Source organism: Bombus flavifrons, chromosome 11 (assembly GCF_040668555.2).
Source record: "Bombus flavifrons isolate JBK064 chromosome 11, iyBomFlav1_principal, whole genome shotgun sequence".
Taxonomy (NCBI): domain Eukaryota; kingdom Metazoa; phylum Arthropoda; class Insecta; order Hymenoptera; family Apidae; genus Bombus; species Bombus flavifrons.
In genome coordinates this window covers 11384845-11407964 of record NC_138452.1, presented here as the reverse complement: position 1 = coordinate 11407964, position 23120 = coordinate 11384845, and the positions used below count along the sequence as shown (strand labels likewise).

General features: G+C 44.6%; 1 protein-coding gene across 2 annotated transcripts in view; it reads left to right on the top strand.

Moving 5' to 3' along the window:
• Positions 1–2935: 2935 nt before the first annotated feature.
• Positions 2936–23120, top strand: part of vg (transcription factor vestigial) — a 78256-nt gene continuing 58071 nt past the window's right edge. The window contains exon 1 of one of the 2 annotated variants that reach the window (XM_069123974.1): positions 2936–4692. In XM_069123974.1, the coding sequence (XP_068980075.1) occupies positions 4489–4692 (204 nt within the window). In that variant the 5' untranslated portion in view covers positions 2936–4488. The remainder of the gene's footprint in view (positions 4693–23120) is intronic. The other variant, XM_069123972.1, reaches the window with a different exon arrangement.

Sequence of the window (23120 nt, the reverse complement as noted above, 5' to 3'; positions counted from 1 at the left end):
AATGGCTACATAAGTGCATTTCAAGTTTAATCCCTACGGCACAGCTATGCCGCGTTCGTGCGTTGAATCCGTAACAATTTAACCTGGTTGTTGCATCGTTACACTGGATGCTCGTTAACAAAAACTACTTGTGTCTTTTTCATTAGCAAATTATACTTCACAGCATAGAGCACGATCTCCGGTCCGTCTCCACTTAATTGCGTTATTTCAGTTCAGGTTAAAATAATCGAAGCGCTAATGGAACAGATCTTTAGTTTCTCGGATTCACGGAATTTTTCATGTTTTTAACCGGACTCTGATCATTCGCCGTCTTCGCTGTTAAATACAAATTTCAAGCTATTGCACGATTTATTCGCAGACGCGCAACGAACAATTTTATATCCTCGAATCATCGATACAACGGTATATGCGTCTTAGGACGTTTCGATACGAAGATGCCACAGAGGATTAATACTGTGCGACCAACATAATGTAATAAACAAACTCTGGACAAAGCGATTTCGCTGCTACGTGCAACCTAGAACCGGCGACAAGTCCAAACCTTCCGACACCTCCCCTCGACCAGTATAAATAGACGACTACGTTCTCCAGAAGACAGTCAATCGGGCGAATAAGTATAACGAATGAGTCTAGCGAATCAGCATAACAATTAGTATCAGTATCGCGGTATCGCGCAATCTTATAATCATATAATATCATCAAGCGAGCAACGCTTGCGATTAACTTTGCATTCTACATTTTAAAATATCTGTAGATATAGTTAATTAAATTAACTCGTCTCGTTATTAATTTAACCAACAACGCGTCTCACCGTTCGCCACCAATGTAAATATGGTACTCGCTTTAACCGAATAATAATCCTACTAAACCAAAAGTAAAGCACATTTTCAAAAAATACACTCGCAAAAGACATAACGCATATTCGACGCGATACGAACATATTCGTTTATTATACAAATATATATATTCACCCTTGTACATTTAACGCATTCTCCTCTGCTCCGATATACCGTGACTACCAAAGGAGTCTACCAAAATCCTACTTATCCTAGCCAATTTTAAACAATACCTCGTTCGATAACCACCCCGATTATTACAACGTCCATCGCTCACCGACGATTACCCCAAACTTGCACGTTCTCTTTACCCTCTCAAATATCCAACCTTAAAAAACATAGGTACACCCCTACGCTTGCCTAAGATCACCGTTCTTTCTACACCTTTCTCTCGCGCATAACATTGTCTATCTCGTCGGTCCGGGTGCGTGCATCCCTCTGGACGACAAGAGCAAGCATATTTCAGACGTCTCGTCCTATTGAGAGCGACTCGAAAGGGAAGGCAAAACCCCCATGCGGCAATATCACCGACGAATTTAATGCCCGTCTATTAGCAGCGGGGTGCGGCTGATGCATTGTTCGAGTGGCCACGTGCAGGATGACTACCCCGCGAGGAAACGTTTGATCGTCCAACCGGCATAGGAATATAGAGAGGAAGAGAGAGAGAGAGAAAGAGAGAGACGGTAGGAGAGAAAATAGAAAAAAAAGGACGCACGTCGTGTCACACTTGTCGTGGGTTATTGGATTTGGAACAGGCTATGGGGTGTTCTGCACGGACCTGCCGCGTTACACGGCAGATTAGGCGGCGGATACGAGGCGATTCACCACGGTCAAGTGTCGATACACTGACACTGTTTGCTCGTGTCGCCTTCGAGCGATGATCGACGGAACATTGTCGTTAATCGGATTTATGATACTGCAGGATCGTGTGTTATATACGGGACGTATGGTGCACTTGGTACTGTACGAGACTTTCGAGTGGATATTGCGTTGACGAGGAAGTGCAACTCGACGTTGCGTTAACGCGTTAACAAGTGGAGAGGAGTTAAGTGGAGTTGGCACGAAAATTTCTGAAATATTTCCTTTTTGGGTATTACACTCGAACTCGAGCGATTCGCTGTACCAGTTTTGAACTCGTTAGACATATATTTGTGTTGAAATTCTCTTTCGTCCAGCTTTTTCAGAGCTTAACGATCTTGTTAGCGCGCGTCGTCGTTGTTACATCTCACTACGATTAAATTGTTAGTCGTTTCGAGCATTCGTCGACCCTTCACGACGCAACTTATCACCGTCGCCACGACTCGAACGAATCACGTTTTCCTATAATCGACAAACGCGAATCTAACCAATCCTCTTTCTATTCCAGAAACCTCGACTCCCATCGCCGCTGAAATTCGCGAAAGCCTGCACACCTGCGTCCAATTTCCTTCGAAAATCCGTCGCATCTATCGACTCGTCTCGATCAGATCATCGATCTCCTTAGTCGGCAGAAAAAGTCGAAGCGTGGTTTTCCATCAGCTTGCGGATTTGCTCGGAGCAAGTGGGCGCGAGAAAATTCTGAAGCGGAGGAGGTCGGTAGTTCGTCTCTTCTTGGAGGCTCGGCTCGGCAAATTAAGCTTCCCAAAACACCGCGAAACTGTTAATTAAGACTCATTATGCGCACGGCCTGGCTGAGCCCGTGCGGGTTTGGGGTTGGAAGCGGCGAAAGGGTGGCGAACCGAGCTACCTACGGACGCAACAGAGGCAGACAAACGGGCAGACGGAGCAGGCGGGCAACCGACGACAGACAGAGAAAGACAGGCACGGACAAGGGCTGAAGCGAGACGAAAAGAAGAAGGTAAAGGTGAGATGGAAAGAGACACGGTATGTAGGTAGTAGCTCTGGCCGAGGCAGAGCCAAGAGGAGAGGGAGAGCGAGGTCTCCGACGAGCCGAAGGAAGAGAAAGAGGCGTTGGAGGTGGCGGTGGAGGAGGAGGGGGATGGTTTAACCCGAGTAGGAACTTCTTAATACCGCGACAGCAGTCGGGTTCATTGTGGGATCAATACAGAGACGACCAGGCGTAGGAGTGGCAACCGTTGCCTCATTGGACGTGGCGTTCCCGCATGGTGATTGGCCGGCCGTGGAACTACCAGGAGGCGTTTCCTTTGCCGTTAGCCCCTCTGTCGGGGTGAACGAAAGAGGGAGGCCAGGTCCTGACCCTCGCCAGGAAGGAGAGAACACGCGGCAAGCGAAAAAGACGGAGCGCCGCGGCGCGACCAGTTGGAAAAAGACGGCCGACCGGTCTACGGTGAGGGTGACACGACGCCGGGGGGTTCAGTCTGTGTTCGCCCATCAGAGACACATCACCAGCTACGATACGGTCCGGTTACGTCTCTCTTCGTCGCGAGGGTAGCTCCTTGCAGCCAGGTGTTTCGTGCCGAGATAATCGAAATCTTTTCCTCTGTCCACGCATCCAAGCTACCTTCCACTTGATGCGCGCGTTTCAACGTTTACGGTGATTCGAGTGCCGACGAACGACAGTTTGACGTTACGCCGCGGGATTACGATTGGATGGAACATAAATTTTGAGATAGTTTTAACGGAGAACAGGTGTTTCGAGTACTTTCGAACGGATCTCGTTGAAATTCGTAGTTGCGGTTTCGTGATTTAATCCTTGGATCGTTATCGGGCGATTACCGTTGAAAAGAAGAGAAGAATTTCAAAGGTATTTGGATAAAGATTGGTTCGATCGTCGAGAAGATTTGCACGACGAAGGAAACGTTTACGTCGTGAATATTCGATCGCTGGAAGAAGCGATACGGAAATAACAAAAGTCGAAGCGTATCGTTGATTTCTCGTTCGAGGGAACGACACGTGGATTCGAAGGACTCGCTACGAAACAAACATTTTTACCTTCCAATTCAGCCGCGCTCCGTGTCGTTACACACACCCGCACGCACACACACACACACATACATCTACTACCACCACCAACATCACCACCACCAACATCACCACCACCACCACCACCACCACCACCACCATTGTTATTACAAAACATCGAAATACGTTCAGTGCTAAACGTGACTCGCAGTGAAAAATAGTCGGATCGTTGTTTTCTAAACGATCAATGTGACCGCTAGTGTGTCGAAAATACCGTGTTGACAACCATCAAGATCACTTCTCTCGTAAAAAACAAGTCAACGCCACTTGGCTGTATTTTTCTTCTATACCGAGCAATACATCCTTTCCATTCATCAAAACAATCTCGTCGTTTAACTTTCGATTCTTCTGCGAGCATGCCAGAGTCGATGCAGAAACCGCTGCCACGATAGACGAACTCTTGGTTTCTCTATCGTCCACGTCGAAGCACAACGTAGGCAGAAATTTCGGAAAGAAAACTCGTCGTTCGTTGACGAAACGCGTAACGTGAAGATGCGTGGATCCGCCTGACACTTTCGAACGGTTGCTACTCATTTCCGTAATAATTGATCGAACGAGTCGAACGATCGTCTGGCAATCGGACGACCAGGGTATAACGAGTCGAAGAAGAGAGCAGGAGTGGAGGAGAGTGGACGAAGTGGAAACAAAAGATAGTGTACGAACGGGTGGTGCGACGTTCGGGTACGCACGTCGGCAGGCCGGCTCTGGGGTGCCGGGCCCGGGCGGGGTGATGAGCTGTTCCGAGGTGATGTATCAATATTATCCTTACCTCTACCAGAGGCCACCGCCGCCGCCGCCGCCGCACCCGACTCACCCTCATACGGCCCCGCACACCCATCCCCATGCGAATCCGCATGCGGCCCACGACAGCCCTACAAGGTCGGCGTCTTTTCAATCGTTTTCCGCGGCTACAGCGACGCACCAGTACGACAGGGTGAGTGAATTTATTTTATTCGTCTTTCTTTCTCTTTCTTTTTCTTCTCGTCCGGTCGTTGATAAGAGTAAGTTAACGAATAAGAAGAGCAACGGTTGATCCGCGTTGTTACTCGACTTTCGGATCGGCGAGCAATCGACAAACGGCGGAACAGTGCTCGTTTACGCTTTCGTTTTGCTAAATTTTATTTAAAGCGTTTGGAAAACGAGTACTCGCTCGTTTGGATAACTTTTTTTTTTGCGCAACGAAGCAGCCTTTTCATCGTACGCGAAACGAAGAAACCTCTTTCCGAGTAATATCGGCGTATTCCACGTATCGACTGTCCAAACGATGAAACAAGAAGCGAAACAAGAAGAAAAATACGACCGTGGGTCGCGTTTGAAAAGAAACGAAGAAACGATTGCTGTTTGTGTTTGACGAGCGACGTTTCGTGGCTCGTTACACGTCGTCAGGGTCGTCGAAAATTTAGACGTCAACGGCTCGTCGGTATCCCGTTCCTAACACATTATTCATAAGAGTACGTGCTGTCATGCGGGACGTGTATCGCGCGGCTTGTCTCGTCTCGAGATTACAAGCTGGTCGCGCGTTTGAACGCGTCCCGCCTCTAAAAAGGACCACGACAGCACCAGTGCCGACCGACTGACTCGTCGTCCAACGTCCGATTTCCAATTCGTTCCCACCGTAATAGCGTAACTTGCAGAGATACGGATTGCGTAATATTCTTACGGGTCTTCTCTTCCATCCGCCTGATTTTTATTTTATCGACGATGTAGTCTTTTTGCGGCCGAGGTTCGTCGAATTTTGTTCTCTCTACGGTGTCGTCGTTGTCTTTAGACGACCCGTGTATCGCGCTCTTGTAGTCGAAAGACGCGAGTTTTCGATTTTCAATGCTGGCAACGTCAACCAACACGTTGCATCGTAACACGATATTAATGACTGGCCGATTTGCTAACGAGAAGATTTATTTATTCCAACTAAATGTTGCAATCGGCGTATCAAACTCTATATCAAATTCTTAAGATAGCAAACGATCGCGTAATAATATGACGTCATCGTTGATAATAATATTCGATGTTTATATAAATTACGTAATGACAAGCTCGCGACGACCTGTATAAACGACAGCCAAAAGCTCTAAATCTCCTTCTTCCCCTAACGATCGCGCGTGCTTTGAACAAAAGTTTTAACGGACGTTGCAAAAATTTATTCGAATACACCGATGGTCGATTGTTGGTCGTAAAAAATATATAGAAAGCATAAAGCGCGAAATATCGGTATAGACAAATCACGTGTAAACCGTTTTGTCTGATCGATCGTGTATTTTACACGGAAGATATCGAATTTCGTGTTAGTCGATCGTCGTAATTTCCACGTTAACGCTACAGTTCCTTCTGCAGTTAATATCGCGGGTGATCGTGGATATCGCGAGCGTTGAAATCTTGTTGGACAGGTCCCCGTTACGGATTATGACACCCCGCCAGCATTTGTTACGATATTTCAACCGCCCTAAGCGCTGTACACGCGCCGTGCCGGTACTGCATTCGAATTAGCGGAGTTCGTTTCGAAACTGGAGGAACTAGTTTGTCCCGTTGGCGCAAGTGTCTCGAATCGACAGGTAGGTAAACGCATGGGGTGATGCGAAACTTTCTTTGAAAAAAGTTTGTCCGGCGAGTCGTGGACGTTGAAAATATTGAGAGCGTAGTGTCGATCGTTGGACAGTTGCGTGGTCGTTTCATTATGACAAATTTTACGAGTGTGATATCGTCGTTTATTTATTTCAGTTTCGGTGTATATATCGAAATGTGAAAGAGCATTCTAATTATATCTAATTCGCGTACCTCGCGAAACGTTCACTAGAGCAACGTGTACGATGGGCAGAATTAGAGTAATAATAACGCGAAATAAATCGCAGATATACGGTTGAAACTCGAAGCGAATGAAAAGCATTGAAACGACGATAAATTATTCGTCGCAGGCCGAAGATCTAATTAGAATTATTTTGTGTTTGAAATTGATATAAAGATATTCGTAACATATGCTTTCGGTAAACGTTTCTAAACCATGATTATGAATCTCCGTGAACTTTGAATTATTTTCTGCATACTTGGCATTCACCGCTACATTGTGTTTTAATAGAAATACCGTTGTGACGTGCTTGGCCTCCGTCGAGTGATCCGTCGTCTGCTATTATTATTGTTTGTGAAAAAGCATTACAAACGTTGTATAGGAAAATTAAAATACATTGAAAATTAAGATACTTCGTATCGTTAAATTCATTGTAAATAATCTTGCATCCATTTAACCAGAAAAATACGTTTAACGCTTTTTTGTCACCGATAATTTCATTTGAAGATTTGTATAGAAGCACGTGTGAAGTCGATGCGAATCAAATTTAATTATCCTCTAATTATTATTATTCCGTGGCGATCGATAGATAGTTAGGTTACAAAATTTCTCATCGTCCGAAAGTTTCGAAGCGAGCATTTCGAAGCGAAATGGAATTTAGAATTGTCTCGAGTTGGAAGATTGTCGGATTTGCTCTCTTGTCGGTTAGAGGTTCGGCAAAAGCGATCCCATTATACAATAACATGTTTGTAAACAATCCAAGCAGCTCCTGAGGTGTTTTACTTTACACAAAGTCGGCGAATTCCCGCTTTTAGCCGCGCGTCCTGAAATAGTTTTGCAGACAAGGGACGAAACGAGAGTTTCTGCGAGTTTCGTTCCAGGGATCTTTCGCTGCATCATTTTAATATGTCTGCTCGGAGGTCAGCCGTGCTTCTTGCCCTCCCATGAACTCATCCGTACACCATGCCACGTCGAATACTGTTTTTCTCGTTATTCTATTCGTTCTATCTATCTCGACTCTTCCTCGTCGCTTCTTTTTCTTCTCCTTCGCTTCCCACATACTCTGCTCATATTCTCGTTTACTCCCTCATCACCTTTTTCCTCTTCTTCCTCGTCTCGCATTTCATAGAAATGCAGAAAAATCTCGAGATTCGACTGTTAATTATTCCGTAATATTTTTTTTAAATTGAAAATAACGAGTGGCATAATTTCAATTCGAAGATGTAGATTCTTCTGGAAGGTAATAAATTGCTTCTGTTCTAGAAACTCCGAGTGAGAAATATTGCTTCTCAAGAAACAACGAGATGTAAATCCGTTAAATAACTTTTCAGATTCAAATCTCTCTGTTTCTTTTTTCCAATATTTTCCAAGTTGAATTTTTAATCGATTAGAGAGGAGGGGGAGGGGAAAGATGAAGGAGCACTGTTTCGTCAGCGAATTCTCCGAAATAGTTTTCATCGAGTAACACTCGCCCCTCCAGCGGGTTCGACACGGGAGAAAAAAAGAACGTAGCAATGCCTGGATCGAGGAATTTCCCTCGAATCCTCCGGCAATGTATCTTCCGAATCATTCCACTCATTGTTTGCCCAAATACGCCGCGCGTAACGTCTCACTGAGACGCGATTGCCGTTCCATTGGATACGTTCGTAATTTGTTCGCGGATATCTGCTCGCCGCCCGACCGTGACAATAAAAATCCCTTTAACGAATCTCTCATATCTAACCGTAAATCGGTATTATCCAAGGTGAAGTTAAGAATGTAGAAAACTTCCTTCCATATCTCGATTTCCATGGTAAAACTGTGATCGATATTGCGCTCCTCGATAAACAGTCGCTGCTAAGTACTTTGTAATTTTATACGAATAGGTATTTATCGATAATTGGTAAATAAATAAGTGAAAATAATGGACGTTGATTAATAATCGATATAGAATAATTTCTCTTAGAGAATAAAGAAAAATTCTGTCCTTAATGCGATCTGCGTTCAGAGTGATCGAATCAACGAACGGCTTAGTATCGGCACCAATTTTTCCTAATTACATGGATGTTCGCTTTCGCGTAAATTCAACGATTTGCCAGGATGTTTCATAGCAGGAAGAGAGTAAAACGATAAATACGATGGCGCGAGATAACGCGCAATGTTATCTTATCGAGCGGCGCTCGGCACCGCTCGAAACCGATATCGCGTCGCGGCTATAAATAATAAGTAATGACCGGCATTACTTTGCCGACATTGAGAGGAATGTCGAGACGACGATGAGCTATCATGGCTGCTTACCTACTTAAACTGTTTATCATGCGGTAAATTATACGAGCCGAGAATATGCTAATGAGAGGGCCGGAGATCTAACTGCATCTAAACGACGTAGATCGCTGATACGGTGAGGACTAGTGAAGAGAAATTTCTGAACGCCGCGCCGCAACCCGACAGTAGTTGGATGTTCTCCAGAAAGAAGAACGTATCGCGTCCCGACGACCGAGAGCACAAATCACTTTCGGTGCGGCAAGAGCGCGCCCGCGTGAGAAAACACCCTCCGTGGACCAGCATTTTTAACGCGACTGTTACGCGTCAACGATGCGTCTGGTCTGGACCAGATTCTGGTACGTTACAGTGAACGAGAGAGAAACGAGAATATCGATGCAACGATAGTTAGATTCTGCTTTGTGTAAATTTCGCGATCAACGTTCAGTTCTCGAGAAACGGATAACTCGTTTCCAGCAATCCATTTACAGCCAGGAAATAATATAAACGCGTAACGATAAATTGCAAAGTAAATTTAAAAGAATATTCGTAACCTGTACAGTGACTCTCTTTTATGTTTTTGTTGGTGGATTTAGTGGAGGCGATGGCCGTGGAAAAGTTTTTAGTAACGCGTGGTAGTCGTTCCAATTGCGGGTGTAAACTATCGTTAAAAATCGATCTCTCGTTTATCGAACGGAGCGATAGATAAGAAGGCGCCGAACGTTCTTTTATCGAAGCAAAGTTGCTGGCAGGAGCACCGTTAGTTCAAGAGGCTGGAAAAAAACACGTCTTCGCGTTGGTTTGGCCGCGTTCTCGACGATCGTGAGATAACGGAGGGGAAGAGCGTTAAAGCTCGGAATCGCACGCGGCGCAAGGTCGATCTCGATGCTCGGACAGGTTTCTCGCGAGGGAGCGTGGTCCGTGCAGGGCTGGTGCGATCTTTGAGGCAACTTTTCTTCCCGAAAGTCCCTCGTTTTCGCTTGAGGGAAGTTGAGCACGCGGCGGACGGGCCACGGCGACACGAGTTTACTTTTATTTAAACGTTTCTTCTTTCCTTTTATTTAGGGCCTGACCCAAGGGCGCTCATTTTGTTCCTTTGCCGGCGCTGACCGGTGTCCACCGGCTCTGAATTAATAGCCTCGCGTTTTTCGCCGTGCTGTGGCTAATATACGCGCGCGTTTCTCCCTCTTTCTCCATCTTTTACTCTTTTTCTCGCTCTCTGTCTGTTTCTCCGTCTTGTCCCGCTGCTCCTTCCTCGTTTTTCTTCTTCCTTCCTGCCGCGGCCACCTTCCCTCGTGTATATGTACGGACTCTATACGTCCCGACGGTTACACCAGCGCGTTAAAAATGCCCAAGCCGTTTTCTCACGCCGCCACGAAGCTCTACGTACGTGCTTTATTGCCCCTGCGCACATGGGACCAAGCTCACCCCTCAAATCTCCGATCAAACATCGTCCGACTAGCTTCTACCGATTTTCCGCTTTGTTTAAGCAACTTTGTCGTTATCGCCTGGCCGAAGGAGAAATTCGCGATATTCTAAATGACAGATCACGACGAGCATCTTGTTGAAATCGAGCTCTTTACGCTCGAAGTGTGCAACGTATACGAGCCACTTTAAAACGAGAATGTTATTCCTTTTTGTTCTTTTTTCACGTTTAAGTATCACGGATGGAGAAAGAATTTTAATAATATTTCCGATCAGTATAAAATTTTTCATCGTAAATTATGGTACGCGTGTCAAATATGCAGTGAACTGCAGATTACGCGCATTAGCGTCTATAACTGAAAGAAATTTTCCTTTTAATAAGCAATCGAGAGATGCGCGATTACGTGTCGTTCGTAAATTTAGTGCGACGCTGCGAGATCTCGGAATCGACTAAAGCGGCAGGCAATTTTTACGAGCTTGACGTAACTACTAACTACGAAAAATCATGCAACACGACCATAGAGTTGGTAATAAAAATTCAATAAAATTGGACGTTTAGATAGTAACCTTTGTAAGCAGTAAACGTTTCAAACCTTCCTTTTATTATCGCCGTTTTCGTTCGACTATTTTTAAGACTCATTTCTATATAACTCTTCGTAATAAAATTCCTATCAAAATCATTAAAAAATGTTGAAAAAATAAACACCATTAATCTTGCTGCTTTACGTTAATCCCTGTTCGTTATTTATGCACTTTGCGCATCAAATTAAATAAAAATGCATTGTACTTTATTCGACTCATACAGCCGTAAATACGTCTTGTGCTAGACCTAATAACTAAAAAAGAACAAAGAGAGAAACACCTAGCATTTATATCCTTTTTACTGCATTCGCGTATCTCCTTAAATAACGTCAATAGCATAAAATACGGCCGAAAGTAACTCTGGAAGCTAAAGGAATAACTGGGTTGTAATTTGTCTTCTTTGTTCGAACATAAGATAACGTACGAAGCTATATATCTCGTTAAAGATATCACGAACAAGCTATATCATTTTCATATTCGAATATATCATGTCTCTGTTCAGACAATATTATACTATATATCTCGTTTACCGTTAAAACAAAAAATCCGTCTCGACAATTCAACACCGAGTTGCCATTCATTTGCCTTTAATTGGCCATTCGCGATAAGATTATCGCGACATCGCTGTTAATCGACCTTATTAATCCGCCGCGTGACTTCACCGAGGAGTTTCACGAAAATCAGTGGCGACACGCGATTAAAATTCATTTACAGTCGCGTTATTTTCCACGTGCAGCCGGCCCGCGGTTTTAAACGGATTCGCGGAAGAAACACGACGGACAGAAGCCCGTCGATAGATCATCGTCGTATTGCCGGACCTCCGCGTTATTCGATCTTAATCATTTTTATCGCGTGATACCACCGCGACGGGGGCCTCTTTGGTCAGGTGGTTGGCCGTTTAACGCTTCGCTGTTCGTTATCTTGCGATCGCCAGCGACGAGAACGCTAAATGCCGATAGCAGCGGGACACCCGTGGCTCGCTCGCGACGCCAAACACCGGGATTCGCATGTAAAACAACCGATCCGACCGCAATATTCGCCCAGACGGATCGTTAATTCTTCGCGTCCACGCTGCGCGCGTGAAGCGTGTCTGAACAAAGGAGACTCGAAGAGGGCTTGATTTAACGTCCTGCTGCTACTTTCCACGTGTTCCAGCTTCGAACGTATGGCTCGAGCGTATTAATAGCTCGATTGTCGTTTTATTGAAAGAATCTACCGATCCATTCAACGCATTTAATTATTACTATTATTATTTCGCTATATTTCGAAAGGAAGAAACGATATTTAGTTGCTGGAGGTTGCGAGTCTTCGCGTAATTTTACAGGCAAGTAGAGTACGAAAGAATACCAGATATGGGACCTTTTAACTGTTCAAATTCCTGTTCACGACCCCCAGAAATTAATGGGGCACGAAGAATCTCTTTCGCTACATACGCTCCTATTCAACGCTCACGAACAAGCGTATATCGTGTTGGCTTTTACAGAGGACTCGTATACGAATTTTCTAGTTTTAATAGTCGCTGGCGAGAAACCTATTTCCCTAACGCAAAACCATCAACGTTACCCCCCGTCAAGTATCAGCACGCAAGTATCGTGGCAACAAAGTTTCACCTTAAGTAGAATAAATTTCACGTCCGCCATACGCTCGCAAGGTTGAACGAAGCCTAATAAAAGCTGTCAGGCTCGATAATTTAATTCTCAACTAACGTTCTTAACGAGGACACGAGTTCATATAAAAATTTGGTCGGACCGTTGGCGCAATAAAGTCATAAACGGGAACACTTCTACGTTGGATCGGTCGACCAAAGGGACACGGTTCGGACGTTTCGAGTGTTTATTGGCGTTTCACGTGGGCGTTTCGCGTATAAATTCCAGCGTGTGGAAGGGTCTGCAAGAAATTAGTCAACAAGAAATCGAGAAGAGGAGGTTCGCTTCGGGTCCGGTCTGATCGCGACGCGAGACCTTGTGTACAAAGGGAGGAGACAGGTGCAGACTGCTTCGCTCGGAACCAGGCAAGAACTTCCCTATCCTTCATTAGCACTCTCGTTACCAGCTCTCAGTTTCTTCGATCGCGAACGCGTATCGCTCTTCTGCTGACTTTTCCACGAGCTCGTGTGCTGTTTTCTCGCGGTCTACTTTGAAAATTCACGGAGCTTCGGCTTTTGCGTTTTCTTCGTTCGTCGCTGACGATCAGAGCTGTAATTGCAACGATATAATTGACAATAAAACGACCATATAAGCAGTCTGCTGGTTTTTACGAGCTCGCAGTAAGTTTGAGATATACGAGCAGAGGATGATGATGCTGAAAGGTGAAACGAAATGTGTCGTAGGTAATTAACGTGATCTCTGCTGATCAGATTTTACATATAACGTACCACTAACTAACTTTCATATGAAATCTGTTCGTATAACGATACATTTCGGTTAAAATGAAGCAATCGCATGTTCCATGAAATTCAAAGATGTTTAGAAAATTTAATCGAAAAATTTCTTTAGACGCGTTTATCCGGATCCGGATTAGCTCTCGCTGTTTATCGTCTTTCGTCATAATCTCTCAAATAACAGAAGAAAATAACATCTAAAAATAAAGAAATGTATCATTTACGTAGTTGTAGGCGCTCATGAAGATTGCACATTAATCTCAGTCATCCTAAGAACACATAAGGAGTCATAAGTTTCGGCTGCTGAAAAACCATCGTACCATTACTTCCGCCTCCGGCACGCGTTCATTAATCTCTCAAAGACGAGAGAGGAAACCAACGAGATCTATTTTTAAAAAAATTTCCCCCCCGTAACACGAGAAATTAACGAGGAATCGTTCCGCTAAAACGTCGAAACGGCGATATTATTTTCGATATAATTGGACAAGCCTAAACTGTTTTAGGTATGCACAAACGTACGATCAATCGTTCCTCTAATAATTAACGGATGACAGTTAATTGCTGACAGAACTGTTGGTATAGGCTGGTCGCAAGATGGTAGCCAGCTGATTAGAATTTATCGAACAGAAGAACCGTAAAAATGTATCGCTCTGGGAGATCTGCTCGTTTCTGATGACTCAAATTTCCGAGAATTCGGTGATAAAAATAACATTCCTATTCTGCTCCGTTGATTTTAACGCGTTCAACTTTATCGATTAACGAATGGACGGTCATCAGGCTGTGATAACATCGGATAACGAACGAAATATAAAAGTAGAAATCAAAATCCGATCTGCATCGCGTCCCTCGATCGAGAGAAGCAAATACTCGTCGGTGATGCTGCGTGATTTTCACTTATCCTGTCTACGTACACACACGAAAGCAGGGATCGTTTAAACTTTAAACGCTGGATCGTGCGAGCGTAATCGCAAACTGTTGGAAGCGGGAATCGTTCGCCGGGCAAAGAACACGGGGCGAGCTACCAACGTAGTCGGCTACGCTGGTTGTTCGCGTCAGAGAGAGCGTGTGCTCCGCGGCTGGTTGATCGGGAGCCAAGCGTAGAGAGTGGGGCCGTAAAAGCGCATTTTTCTCGGGTATTTGGCCGATTAATGAACCGATGTCGTCGCGAGGACCACCCCGAAGGGAACGCGTACGGTACGTGCAGCCCTCGCGATAGACTTCGAAGCCTCGAGGAGCACTGGTCCGGACTATAATACCTAAACTATAAGCAGCTCCCGTCCGTCCTTCTATAGCAGCGGGTTCTCAAACGAACCGCGCCTTTACCTGACCAAGTTTTACGATCGTCGCGCCGAGGTGGCGATGTGTCCTCCCGTTATCGTCCGGGCGGGATCTGGCCAGGCTAAAGCAGCCTTTTGCCACGGACCTTTTTATTATTTCTCTTTTCTACCGCGCGTCGTCTTGTTGCTCCCGTTGTTCTCTTCTCGCTTCTTCCTCCTGGTCTGGAGAACGGTCGGTCTCCTCTCGACCTCTGTGGGAAAGAGACGCCTGGCCCGTTTCGCCTCTGTTCGTGCTAGGCGACGACCTCGTTTGCCAATTTGATCCCGCTTCCACCGGCCAGTTCGAAGCGATCCAACAGCTTCGATACGGAGCATCGTAGACTATCGATGCTGCGTTTTTTCTCTTTACGTTCGGCAGTAAGATCTTGATGTTGACGGATGAAGGTATAAAAGAAGAGCGACGAATTGGTAGCCAGACTGAATATGTCGTCGTAAGGGTCGATTGATCTGTTTGGAGAACCGCGTTCGGTCTTCGCGTGGCGAACTTTATTCGCTATGATGGGGATTTTGATCGCTTGCGAAAAAAGGAGATCGTCGATGGTGTGCTTTAATTAACAAAATGAAAAAATATAGATGCGCGAGTGTGTAACTTTGAAATTCGTATTACAAGCAGGATCGTAGAGGCAAGCAAAGATTTCTATCGCCGTGGTAATTATCGGAATATATTCCAACGAAAAATATTTAACGGAAAAAGAAAATGATTCGTTACGCTGATTTACAAGCCGCGTATGTTCGGAACGTTTCCACTGCTTTTTAATATTCTCCCTCCGTCATCAGTTAGGTGTGTCAGTTTCAACGGAAACATATGTACGTGGATTATCGAGAACTCGCCAATTCTCCTCTGTTCCTACCTTCTGGTTTCTTGATTGCCGGATAAATCGCTGCGTTGAACGGATGGATACGTACGGAGAACACACGTACTTTAATGTACCGCTGAGTTTCAGTTTTATTTATAACGCCGTTTCTTTTGTCGTTTCTCGTATGTTCCCCTCTCCCCCTTTCCCTCGTCCCTGATCTTTTTTATCAAAAAAGCCAGAGGGACGATCACGTGGTATGACCGAGGTCGCGCGGCTCCGCGACACGAAAAACTTCGACCAACGACTTCGCCTTCTTCCTCGCTCTCGTCGTTTTAATGAAGAAATCTTGCTTTTTAACGGAGGCGTTAAAATGAAATATCGTAAACGGATTTTTCAAGAATTACAGCTGTACGGAATTCTTCGCGTTTCGAGTCACGGACGATTTACAGAAGAAAAGTTCAACGACGAAATATTTTCAGAATTATACCAGCCAACTTACACGCTTATCGGCCGCGTTTCTTCCAAATTTCAGAAACCAAACCGACCTTGAGGAATCTCGATCATTCGCGTTTCCGCTCGTTACCCGACCAGTACTTTCCACGTCGCTTCAGACGATCCGACGTGCACCAGACGACGTTTCGAATCTTCGACTCGTTCGCGTGCAACCTCAACGACAGATACAGTGGCGATTTCATCTTCGTCGAGATACTATGTCGTTGAATGACGCGTATCAGGTGACTTTTAGCATTCTCGCCCCGGTGGTGTTGGCGACATTCCTGCCATTGCAGCGAACGTCAAAGAAAAAAAAAAGCCTGAAGTTGAAAGAAAAAAGAGAAGGAGCTGTTGGCGAGTTCTGGGGAAAACGGAGCGGATCAGGCTGGTGTTTCGCTAGGCAGAGCGGAAAGAAACGGTGGCGAGGCTTGGTTCACCACGTGACGAGAGGACTGCGATGGCAGGGCCGTGGCGAGAGGCCACGAAACGGCGAAAACCGGGGGGCTAGAAAGTGGCTGTGCACGCGTGTACACTCGGCGTTAGCCGTATAAATTATAACGGAGGTCGGGGTTTTTGCGGCGTCACATGTTCAGCCTTTTTTTCCGCCAGGCTTTCCTAGCTTCCTACATAAATTAAACGCGGAGAAGCGTTTCTACCCGCGTCTCCGCGTGGAGGAGGGCCTTTAAAATCCTCCTCTCTTGGTTTCTGTATACGTGCAACAGAGACAGTGATAGAGGCCAGAGGGAGGGAAAGGGTTGCACGTAAAAATATATAGCGCGCATGCGCTCACGCGCTCGTCGATATTACACCCGGTTTCGAGCATATATGTGCGCGGCTCTCTCGTACAAAGCGGACAGAGAGCGTAATTACGCTTAATATGCAGGTATTGCCTGGTGAGCGAGGAGAAAAGTTCCTTAATGAATTCGCGGTAATGGCTCCACTGAAATTTCATAGTTGGCGCGCCGCACCGCCGCCGTGTCCTTCTTACGTAAAATCTTTCCACGGGAAGACCGCAACGCCACCGGTTGCCGCTCGATCGCTAGAAGAGCGACGATTATTGCCGGATCGTGAGAGTAGGAATAGGTTTCCGTTGTTGCCTGACTAGCCGCGAGATTTTATTGCTTCGAGGTATTAAGAGTCGTTTTCGTCGAGAATTTTTAACGTTAGAACTATCGGGCCGATTTATAATTGTTCGTAATAATTTAATTGGATTTATAACAACGCAAGTTTTCGAGGTTCGCGTTGCTGTCTGGTAAACTATATGCGCAAAAGAGTTGCTTTTTTCTTTACTGTGTTTTTTTCCTATATCTTTCAGTTTGATTTCTTTCGTATAAGCTTCGCGCTTCAACGATCGGCTGGAGAATTCGTCAAGGTTCGTTTCCTAAGGCGAAGAATCGTTGAATCGATCGGCACCACGTAACGATCGTTCGTTCGGAAAAGGGATCAGACTTATGGAAGTGATCCTTGGAAAACAGTTTTACGCGAAACTATATAGGTTTTCGCGAATTCCGTTCGCGTAATCGAATTAGAATTAACGGCACGGTGTAAAAGGAAGTCGTCCACTTCGTGAGAAAATGGTTCAGTAGTCGTCGAACGTAGTTTAGTTCCGAGAAAATATGAACGAAGGCCTGCCGAGGTTCTCTCACGTCTTCGTTTTTCGTCTTTCTCTAAGTTTGGTCTGAGTGATTCACGTCTGACTTTTTCTTCCTCTCGCGATTCCATTGAAAGACGAAATAATTGAGGGATGAAGCATTGTCTTATTTAAATTAACGAGCAATTAGCGTGACGTTTTTCTGCCTCTTCCTACCGTCCTACCACTCGCATTTTATTTCTCTCCATAAAAATACATTTTTTTTGGTTCGATATCGTTTTAATCGACTCTCGCTAATACCCTTCTTGTTTCAAACTATTATTAAGAGATAAAGATAATATTTCTTTGATCTTTTATCAATCTTCGAGTAAGAACTGTTGTATTTTAATGGGCGTCCCTTAAAACAAAGCCTTTTAAACGAGACATTTGTTTAAAAGAAGAAAGGATATTTCTAGATTGAAATTCCTCGATACGAAGATAGAAGTTTCAATCAACTCTAAAATACTTATAGGATCGATGCATAAAACTGAATAAAAACGGCGGAATATAAAAAATGCACATAAACTATAATAAGAATCTTAACTGATCACACATGCTACTTACTATCGTTCCATTAAAACGCTCGTTTTATTTTAATATGTAACCGGGAACGTTTTATTCGTCGATTATTTCACAACGAAGACAATTAATTTGCTTCAATAGCGTTCATTAAAGAAAAATACAAAAAAACAAAAGGAAAAATCTGAAAACCATCGTCGTCTAGCTAAGAGGAAAATCCCACGTATAAAATAGCCGTTTACCATCCGCGATTAGTCGAGCGATTATTACAAGGAGAATCCTCGATGGAACCGACTGGTTGGATCTCTCGCGAAGCGCGTTTCCCGCGAAAAGTAGGACGACGCACGATGAACACGAAATGATTTATTTTCACGTAAATCAATATACGCCAGTGGTGTTTTATCGGTGTCTGCTGTTCGATGGAGCGGCTCGCCGAGGCATTCCCGACGCGTCGTATTAGCAAAGATCGATTACAGCCTGTAATTTGTTGTTCTCGCTTCGCCGGAATAAATTTCTACGGACTAGTTTCTCGGTTCCTATATGGTGCACCACCGCGAGAGCTCCCTTGCGTAATCGACGGAGAACGCGCGCTGGAAAACCGCGACTCGAATCGCTGCAGACAGGTTTCTTCTGCTCTTTCCCTTTTTTCTTCTTTCATCCTTCGGTCGCTGTCTCCTTCTGTACTTTTCTATGTCTCCGAGCTTGTTTTATTTCATTCTCGCTGGATCGCGTGCCCGAATATCGCAGCAAATCTTCTAAAATATTTGGAAAATATTAAATACATACGCTGAAGGATGGCTTTGAAAATGTTCTTTCTTTCTTCTTTTCTCTTTTTAAGAAGATAGTAGGGAAACGCGATATCGATACGTAATTATCGAATCAGGTATCTATATCGTGCAGGATAATCTACGTAACTGCAATTACCTTTGGTACTCTGTTAAATCGAATTAGTGGATTTTTCAAATTTTTGTCCATCTGTTCTATTTATATAAAATTTCTATTACCCAACAATAATCGAACAACCTGTTCCCACTCAACGATCATGATGCAACATTAAATATGTCGCAAGCGTTTCCCTTGGCGACCGTTCGTTTCAATTATCTCTATATTAATAAGTCAATTATGCGCCCGGCGAGTAAACAATTTTAACGGAGTCGTAATTAACGCTGCACGATACCGGGGCACGGTCGAGTTCTCTGGGAGCGGCGCGAGCAAGCTTTCCACTGCAAACGAATTCCACACGTGGAATCGCAGAAACGCTACTCTTGTTAAATCGCGATTAAAGTGCTATATGCTTAAACGCGGCGCGCGTCCACGCTCCGTTACAGGCGTCGACCTATTCGAGGCGAACGTCGAAATCGTAATCCACGCTCGAGCGACTCGTGACCGCCGCTCGATAGGTGGTCCACAGTCAGAATTCAGCTCTCACGATTTCAGTTGCCAGTCGTGTTTCGGTAATAACGTGTCTCCCGAGATATCGTTTTTATATTAACCCATTAAAGGTGTTTAGATCGCTCTTTTAGTTACACGCATTTTAAAACTTTGAAGCTCTATCCCGCTTCGGTTGCTAACTTTATATCCTACGATTTTTCGTTATATCGTCGAGTTGTTTATCGAGACCTCGTTGTATAATTTGTACCAATGAGATCGTTCGATTAAAGAACCGAATTTTTCATAAAGCCAATTTCTCTTTCCTCGTCTCTACACGCATGTGTACGTATCTTGCTGCTGCAAGAACAGCTACTTCTTCCTATGCTTCACTGCCTCGGAAAAATCTTGCCAATTGCTCGCTGGTCAAAGGGTTAAGTAAAGACGTTAGCGTCCCGCCTGCCTGTGGGAACTTCCGATGTACCAAGGAACGTTTAAACGTACCGTTTCTCTCGTCCCGTTTTATCGATGAAACGGCACGGTATCGTGAACAGGTGGTGTCATTTGCGAAAGTAGTAACGCCGAAAAGGAAGATATTCGACGGTATATAGCAGCCATATTGATTTTTGCATAGTTATCTTGCTCGTGTTTGTTGGGCGTGCCGAGCGTAATTGGTAGCCTCCGGGGCGGTTTCCATTATTTTTTATTTCGGATACGCGAAGGCAAGAGGGAATCGACGTTAAACGTCGAGCTGCCTGCAACCAAAGACGTGGTCTCGCTGCGTATTTCAACGTTTAACGCGGTTCGCGGAGAGAGTAAACGTAATTGGAAAAGATTCTCGCGGGATCGAGGCTTCCCGAATGGCGAAGGTTCGGCGTACAGCTTCGGTCCATTGGCCTGGCCGTTATTGGAATTTCTTCGTGATACTGTTCCCGCTTCAAGGTGGTTCGACCTCGTTGCGAACAACGAGAAGTATTAATTGAAATGGAAGGCTCGACCGTGACCCGCGTTCGACGGCTCTCCGTTACTTTACTTGTTCGGGGACAGGTGCCATTTCAGAGTTCCATCCCGTTTTGGTGTACGCGACGAGTGCTGTGCGTTGACCCGATGCGCTTTGGCTTTGAACCTTGACTACACGGATTATACGTATATCTCGTCGATATATAGTTTGGACGAGTGTATGGAATTGGCAAATTTAACGCATACGAAGGATCAGACGTAAAGATGGAAAAACGACAGACTCGCATCGTGTTATTATATTCTAACGATATCTGGTATTTGTATATTTTTCCAATACCTTCAATATCGTCTATGATTTATACGATCATCGTCTATACATTTTTATTATTACATTCGCGATAAAAATTCCACTTTTACTTGGTCTGCCGCTGTAGAGACCACCTTCCATCGTTTTTAAGTCATTCCTTCGCTAACACTCAATCTACTCGTTTCTCGATCGTTCTTCCTCCAAGAAAAATCCACGTTTCGCGAAAGCCCCGATCGGATCTCGATCCTGACACCGTGTGGCTGTCGTTCGATCCGGAGGAGTGTGTTGCTGGCTCGAAATGATCGTCGCCGGCCTTTGGGGAATCGGATCAGGTTTTACCACTGCCGTCAGTTCGGTTTTTACACGATGAGCAACGGATTGTCCACCGGTCTCTTTGCCTGGCACCCGATCCACGGACCACGGCTGATGCTCGGCCACGCAACCGCTGATCACGGCCGGGTCACGTATGAATTTTTTCGCGGAAACCGGTACGGCGGGTTCACCTCGATTTCGCGACGTTTCGGTGAAAGTCTCGCGTTGTTTGCTTTTTCGCGCCCGTTGTTCACTCGTTAACGAGACCACGCCGGAATTCCATCGGTTTCGTCGTTAAACGAACGACGATTGCACGATCCGAAAGGATTCTGCGGCAGTTAAAGAAAAAGATGGTCGAAAATTGTGCTTAGATCGTGGATTTTTACGTTTTATTCTTACAGCCACGTCCATTTCCTTTCGTTTAACTGTAAAAGTTTGTCGTTTCGATGTTGTATATTGGGATGAAGAGGAAAATTCTCGAACATAGTTCGCACGCTTGTACGAAGACGACATCGAACGTCGAGTAAGGTTGAACCTTTCCCGTGGGTATAAAACCAATACAATCGCTACAGTTTATACAGCCATTAAACGAGCTTTCCTCGAATTATTTCTTAAGCCACTTAATTGCGAAAGTCCGCGACCAACAGAATTAATTCTCAGTTTCAATTACCATAATGTAAAGTTAGAAAACTACAAACGTCCGAGTTAATCCTTAAATCGTAGAATGCATTGCCATGTGCTTTCATACGGGTGTTTTTTTCCAGCCAATATAAATGATTTTAATTTGGCGAGCTCGAATATACGGGTATATTCGTAGAACTATTCGTAAAACATAGCGGGGCTCGCGGAAATACTTGCGCGCTTACGGAAACCTTTTTGCGAATACGTTATGCGTATTATAGACGAAACGTTTTAGAATCTCATTAACACCGCAACGAGACGCGGGTATCGTGAGACGCGATATCGCGAAATTTGGAAGCATAAAGAAATATCAATCTTTTGATCGAATTACAGGAGATGCAACGTAGATAATATCGAGGTATATTTTAAAACGTTTAATTGCTCGCCGTTCAATTTATTTTCTCCTTAATGCGCGAAACTGTCCATTTATTTCGTTTGTTAAACGTATAATCGTAGATGTAATATCTCGAGACGTATAATTACGTACTTGCACGAAGCTGGTAAATTGTTCCTTCGATTCTCGTACCTTTCAACTAGGTAAACATTCAGTCGATTAATTACACTATCCCTTTACGATATCGAATCCAACGGATGGTCCGGTCACCTGTTCGTTTTTTCCACGCAGAATGATCGTCCACGTGGATACGTATCTCTCATTAAATGACGTTAATTAAATGGAAAGTGTTTTTGACTCCGGTAATTTATTCTCACCGAACGTCTCACTTTTCACTGTTTCAGCACACGTCAATTTGAGTTAAATATGTGTGTCGCGCGCAAGCTTGCAACCGCCAGCACCAGTAACTTTGTGAACTTTTTTGCCAGCCGATAGATCTTCCTTTTCATTTTCAAACGACGTGTCCTTATTTTGAATAACAAAAATACACGAAAATAAGGATGTAACGTTAACATACGATATAATAAACAACGATCGAGTCATTCGGAAATCAAACCGATAAACTTCATCGAAATTAAAAACGATTAGGATTAGGTTCGATTTAGCTCGCTTCCGAATGGCTATTGGTAATTATGTAATAGAATCCGGTTGATTTTCATAAATATAACGCTTAATTTACATATTTCGCAATATTCAGGGTAGCGAATTCTTCGTACCAAAATCATTCGAACAGGTGACCCTCTGTCTCTATTTCGAGCGTCGTGTATTCCCGCGAATACGACCGATAACCATCAGAATTTTACGAAACGTGTCGATCTCGATCTCGATGTCGCAACAACGTTCTTTGAAAATAAGGACACCGATGGTCGATTAACCGAAAGGGTGAGCCGGCGCGGTGTATCAGAGATCTCGCGATGAGTGTCCGCGACGTGGCGTGTGCAAACGACACGACAAACATCTTTATTCATTCACCATGTCCAAGAAAATGTCGGCGCGTCTATTCGCAACAATCTAAAGCCACAAATCACAATTAACTCTGCGCGTCCTCGTCCGAATTTGAATTCTTCCTTATCCCAACGCGCGGGTATATTTAAACACAATTACCAGGAGCGAGCTGTCTCTAATCCGCCCAAATCACGAGCTTCTATCGAGAAAGAT